This window comes from Emys orbicularis, chromosome 5, assembly GCF_028017835.1.
Source record: "Emys orbicularis isolate rEmyOrb1 chromosome 5, rEmyOrb1.hap1, whole genome shotgun sequence".
Classification (NCBI taxonomy): Eukaryota; Metazoa; Chordata; order Testudines; family Emydidae; genus Emys; species Emys orbicularis.
Genome location: NC_088687.1, coordinates 14,707,110 through 14,713,109, shown reverse-complemented (window position 1 = coordinate 14,713,109; position 6,000 = coordinate 14,707,110). Strand labels below are relative to the sequence as shown.

The 6,000-nt window shown below is 50.5% G+C and overlaps 1 protein-coding gene across 1 annotated transcript; it reads right to left on the bottom strand.

Moving 5' to 3' along the window:
* Nucleotides 1–503: 503 nt before the first annotated feature.
* STBD1 (starch binding domain 1) lies at nt 504–3,575 on the bottom strand. The gene is made up of 2 exons (XM_065405581.1): nt 3,320–3,575; nt 504–1,830 (listed from the first exon to the last, which is right to left on the bottom strand). The coding sequence occupies exons 1-2, from the start codon at nt 3,573–3,575 to the stop codon at nt 983–985; spliced, it is 1,104 nt and encodes a 367-aa protein (XP_065261653.1). The 3' UTR covers nt 504–982.
* Nucleotides 3,576–6,000: the final 2,425 nt, after the last annotated feature.

Here is a 6,000-nt window from a genome sequence, read left to right as displayed (position 1 = left end):
AACCCATGTATAACTAAATGACACTAGTGTTTAGGAGTGAAATCCCGGCCTTGGTTAGCTTCTAGAGCAGCTGAGTACTCCCTCTGTTTTGTTTTAAGTGCAAACACTACAGATTGATTTTGCCTTCCCACTACCCAAGATAACAATGACAAAGTTCATTTGGAAACCCCTACCTGTTCCCAGTGAGAGGAAAGTCACTTATTAAACATGTCAGGTGGTCACTCCTGAACTTCGGCCTTCTGGAGGCCAGCCTGATAATCTGAGCTTTCAGGCTGGCCAACTAGTCCCTTTTCAGATAGGAGGGTGGGGCTGAGGAAGAAGGGGGAGACTTTATGGAGGAAAGAGGGCCTGATCCCCAAAGGTGCAGAGCATCTGTCAGGGAACACCTGGGACCTCAAAGGAAGCAGGTCCAGTTACTCTGAATTAACCTTTTAAGAGAACTGAGGTTATGTCTAAGGGTCAAACATGAAGGACTGTCAATCTGAAAATATATTACGTTTATTGCTTAATTGTACAGTACAATAAATTAAAAACATTTTATAGCAAGCCACAAGTGCAGTGTAGTTAGCTACACCTCCTCTTGCATTCAGTCTGCTCTTAAACCTTAAGCCAGTCGTAAAAAAATTCATCCCACTGCCCCACTCATACAAAGTCAAATTTAGCGTCAAGATTTAACGTCACACGAGGAGCTGTCTGAAGTGCTGCTCTTGCTTTCCTATCTGCCTGGATGTCATTAGGCAGATTTTGGTTGGGTTTCAACTGATGAGTCTCCTCACACGGAGGATCCCTTCCTAGAGGGATAGCTAACTCTAGCAGAGGAGAGATTGGTGGATCAGACACTTCTAGCAGGGATTGGTATATGATGTACAGCAAGGTCTACTATCCAAGAAGGTTCTGCTGGAAACTGGAATAAAATTAGAGGCCCCCATGCTTAGTCTAAGCATTTTCTTTGCTGGGTCAGTAGCTTCCACTGAGATCCTGTTTAATGATATCCCCACCACTGATGGGCCGTTCTATCTTCATGTTCCGTCATTAAGGTTCTGTTGTTACATTCTTCCCAACGTGTGACCTTCCCATTCTCCACCAAAATGAACTTCCACTCTATTTTGGAATCTGCTGGTAAGATAACAGTATCAGACCAGAACCCATCCTTGTCACACTTGAGTGGTACATAGTTGTGCCAATGACCAAGACTCTCATGGTCACCAGTGACAGCAATCAGCTGAGCATCGATGTGAGTGATGTAGTGCACACGGAAGTTCACGTGGATATTCTGAGGCATTGGGGGCACAGCGGCAACCCTCTTTGCTTTTGAATCAGCCTCAAGGAAGTCTACTTGTTCCAATTCCTTGTTGCCTTGGCCCATACTGGTGTCGGAGTCATCTGCACTACTGTTTTTACTAGCATCTCCCCAGGCTGAGTCTTCAGGAACAACTTCCCATTCCTCATGATCAACCAAGTCGTGATACTCAAGTGTCTGACCTGATTGTTCTTCACTTTTGTCCTCATGCATGTCACTAGAAGGAGATGCTTCTGCCAAAGTGTCCCCACACCGTGCCTCACTCTCCTGTCCCTTTAATAGTTCTGACTCCACTGTAGAGGAACCAAGGGTTTCATTGCTTAAGTATTCATGGTAATTCATTAGCGGTGTGGCAGGTTCTTTGACCAGTAACTCCATTTCAGGAGATTCTCCAGAAACACCATCACTTAGAGATGGGACATGTTCTTCTCTTGGGGTAGTTGCCAGACTCTCTACTGGCTCTGGAGGGCTGGACAGGACGCTGGCAGTGGTTTCCAACAGGGTACACTCACTGTTTTCCAGGAGAGGCTCTAATTAAACACAATATTAAAATACTTAGTTAACCAGAAACAGACAGCCTCTTGGTTTCAGCATTAGGCAACTGAAAGTGTTCACAACTCACAAGACTTAAGTTACTTTCTAGACACTGCTGTTCCAATTTACTAGGCAAGTTTTGTTGTTGTTTTTTTTAAATAATGGAAGCAAATTATTATAATTTGCTTCCATTATTTAAAAAAAATAATGTTACATTATTAAAAAACTACAGTTACATTAGGCAAACATTCTTACAAGACATGTTCAAAGTTTGTCCTTGCTCTTTAAGGCTAGATTATGATCAGTACTCCCTGCCAAGACCTCATAAACCCGATCTCTACAAATCAGTATATTTACTAGACAGTCCTAGCTTCAGAATGTTCAAAGCATCCACTATTCTTGTGGGAGTCCCCCTCCTTTATTGACTTTCAAAGATCACCTATTCACAACCAGTTAGGCAAGTCAACTCTTGTTTGACATGCAGCTCCAGAAGTGCTGGATATTTATATTCTCGATACAAAACCCTAGAACATTCTCCTACCACAGTTTGTCTTCCCCCCCACCCCCATGCTTTTAGTTTTCTAGCCATATATATTGTCCCTGAAATAGTCTCTATTAATGCCAAGCACCCCGTTTCCAGTAGCTTCAGATGTGTTTTTTGGTTGCTTAGCCCTCTGAAGTGCAAGCTACAAGCCTGCTAGAGGATTTTCAGGCCCACAGTTTTAGCTGTTTCCCACCTCCAAGGTTGAGCTGCTCTGTTTGGCAGAGTCAAGCTCCTATTTGAGCCATCCCAACACTTGGGAGCCCAGTGACCCTCTGTGTTACGACAGCTCTACTACTGGGGAGGGGCATTTGTAACCAGGAGGAGAAAACAATCCCCAGCCCACGTGCCTGCCGCCTGCACCACCTCTGCAGAGGAGTTACCGAAAAGTTTGCAGCGTGTTTCTAAGCCAGGGGCCAGCAGCCCAACGCTGCCAGCCCGGAGCAGCAGCAGCTGAGCTCCCGCACGTCCGCCTGGCAGGGGCAGCCCAGAGGAGTCAGTCCAGTGAGACATGACTCACCCCACACCCCCGTCTCGGAGCTGTCTGGCCGGGCGAATGGGCCGCCCGCGGGGCTCGGCAGCGCCGGCTGCTCCCCCAGACCGGAGCGGGGACAGGCAGGGGGGAAGCAGCAGCACACACACACACCCATATCTCCCCGCAGCTCCCGGCGGGCGGGGCCGCACTCTGCACCACGCCTCGCAGCGCCGCACTGCAGCAGCCCGGGGAAGGTGCCCGCAGCTCCGGGCACGGGGGAGACGCCAGCCCAGCGCGCCGGCCGCCTCGGGAGCGGGGACAGGGACCCTGGCCCGGGGAGGCAGAGCCCCGGGCGGGCGGGCGGGCAGCAAACAGCCCCCCCCCTTGGCCTGCCCAGCCCCTGGAGCGGCACCCGCCCCGCACCCCGCATGTGCGGCGCCCCCGGGGAAGGGGAGCCCCGGGCCGGTACCTGTTGCTGGTGGCGCAGCTCCGCAGTGCTCGGCGCCCGCGGGCGGCTCCTGGCAGGCGGCCTTGCTACTGCTCCGCGTCTCGGGGCCCGCGGGCGGCTCCTCCCCGCCCCGGCCGTACCAGAGCCAGGCCAGGAGCGCGGCCACCAGCCCCACCAGCAGCGCCGGCCACAGCCCCACCAGCGGCTCGCCCGCGGGCTGCGCCGGGGAGGCCGCGTCTAGCCGCGGGGCCGGCAGCGGGGAGTCGCCTTGCGCCATGGCTGGGATGCGGAAGCGCCGTTGCCCCTCGAGCCGCCTTATATCTGCTCCCGGGGCTCGCTCGGATCCCGCCTGGGGCTCGCCTGCCCCGCCCGGGCCGCGGGGCGGAGCCGCTCCTCCCCGATCGCTATTAGCCGCCCGCCAGCACCCCCGGCCGGCCAGAGCCTGCCCTCCCCTGAGCCACAGCCAACCTGGTTGTGTTTTAAACATGTCCAGCAGGTCCCAGGAAAGCCCCTGGGCTGGGAGTAGGGTGCCCAGACAGCAAGTGTGAAAAATCCAGACAGGAGATGCGGGGTAATAGGCGCCTATATAAGAAAAAGACCCCAAAATCGGGACTGTCCCTATAAAATTGGGACATCTGGCCACCCTAGCTGGGATGGGCGGGATCGGGCCGTTGCTTCTTGTTTTGACTTCTTCTTAATCCAAGTTTGGGCCAAGCAAATGATTCCCTTTGCAGCCGGTGTACACTACACCGGCTCCCCACCAAAAGGCTGCCCCTAAAACACCCTGGAGAGCTGCAGGGAAGTTCGGCTCCCAGGGCTGGTTCCAGCAAAGCTGGGGCCCCTGTGAAAGCGGCTCAGAGTATGACCCCGCTCCCAGGCCAGGCCAGCTGGAGGGGGACAGTCCCTGAGGGAAAATAGGTGGTGGCCAAGCTCTTCAGAACTCAGCAGTTTGAAAATCAGACTGCTTCATTAGATGCCCAAATGTGAATCCAGGAGCCTATTTGTACAGTCAGGGCTAATGTGTCTAGAACTAGAGGGGGGAAGGATTTGGGGGAATAATAATGGAGCTTTTCTGTTAAACAGTGAGGGGATGGGGTGGGGGGAACCTTGATGTTCCACAGCCAGGTCTGTGTGGTGAAATGGAGACATCTTGATTTTTACCACAGAGCTCTCAGTCACTCAGCACAAAGCAGCTTACACTGCAGGCTACACAACCCTCAAGCATGACCAGTTAACATCCTGGTAGCACTGGTGAAGCTCCTAAGGCCATTGTCTCCTTCTGGCTGCTGGTTTGGCAGCACTGCCCGAGTCCACTCGGGATCCATATTTGATGACTAGCTACTGCCTCTGCATTGGGTGAACCAGAACCCCAGCATCACAAATCCCCTCCCCTCTTGAACGTTGGGAAAGCTCAAAGCCGGATATGGATCCAAAATTTTGCAGCTTGGGCCCCAACTCTAATTCTGATGTCGGGGATTGTTTCATCATCCAGAAGTGTTAGAGCAGGGATGCAGAAAAAAGAGAAATGACGGAAGTGCTGTAGATTGTTAAACTAGAAGTGAGCCCAGGTTGCACCTGAATCCGAAACCCTCAAATCTTTGGGACGTTCAGATACAGTTTAGCATTTCCCTGTTTGGGCATTCCTCTGCAAGAAGAATTTGAACTGGAGCACCAGATCCTACTCTCCTCAAACTCAGAGGAAATTTGGATCCAGATGTAGATCCAACCTTTGCAACCTGTGCCCATCTCTACTCTGTCCGTTAGTGTTGCTTTCTCCTGCCCCCTCCCTCTCCAAGATGTATTAGTATGGAAAGTCAGGGAATGGACCCCCCTCTATTTTCAGTCTTACCATATTCTATTACCTTTTCCCTGGTTCTAAACACACAATAACTGTCCAGCTTGGGAACGCATTTTACATCAGCTCCTCTGTACTTAGTTCTGAATACTGCATTCTCATATTCCTGAATATTTGTTGTGGCACTCTGTCAGCCTTAAGTCTGCAGCTTCAAGATCTTTGTGTGGCACTCAGATTTGTCTCTAGGAATTTCCCAACGACAGTACTGCTCCCTTGCTTCTCTAAGTCTCCCACACTTCAATGATATGAATAGTGCTATACGATTTGTGTGTTCAGCCCTGGTGTCAATAAGTGCAGCTCCACTGACGTCCACATCTACTTGGAATGTAAACAAAGAAGGTTGAAAATAGAAATGTGAAAGTCCAGCTCAGTTTAAGACTTTCTCGCTCCCTCTCCTTTTCCTCTTCCTATCATTTTTTCCTTTCCTGTTTTTTCTTCTCGCCGTTTCATTTTCTTGTCACGGTCAGGTAAAGGCTGGTCCCAAATGTTCCATTCTGCGCAATAAGGCAGTAGCTTAGAGGCGTCACCAGCAGCAGGTTACAAGGTGTTTTTTAATTCAGGGGATGATTCTAACATGGAGAGCTATGCCATGTCAGAACTATATGCTGAGGATTTGAATTGTTTCTGCAGTGAAGAATCATACACTCTTACGATTGATGAAGTGATCAGCACCATATTTCATGAAGGTTATTTGCAATAACTCCTGGAGCAGTATGATTTATATAGATACTTCTTAGCAGGTGAGAGTTAAGGCAGATGAGTTTGTTTTTCTACTTGCTAGTACTGTTGAATACTGGTTAGTTTTGTTTTCTTGTTTCTTCCTTTAGAAGTCAGATAAATTTATTAC

What these genes read in the sequence shown, in the direction of transcription:
- STBD1 (XM_065405581.1), bottom strand. Translation starts at nt 3,575, where the DNA reads ATGGCGCAAGGCGACTCCCCGCTGCCGGCCCCGCGGCTAGACGCGGCC. An exon ending in AGCTGCGCCACCAGCAACAG is followed by an intron (nt 1,831 to 3,319) that starts GTACCGGCCCGG and finishes GTGTTTAATTAG; the next exon opens with AGCCTCTCCTGGAAAACAGT.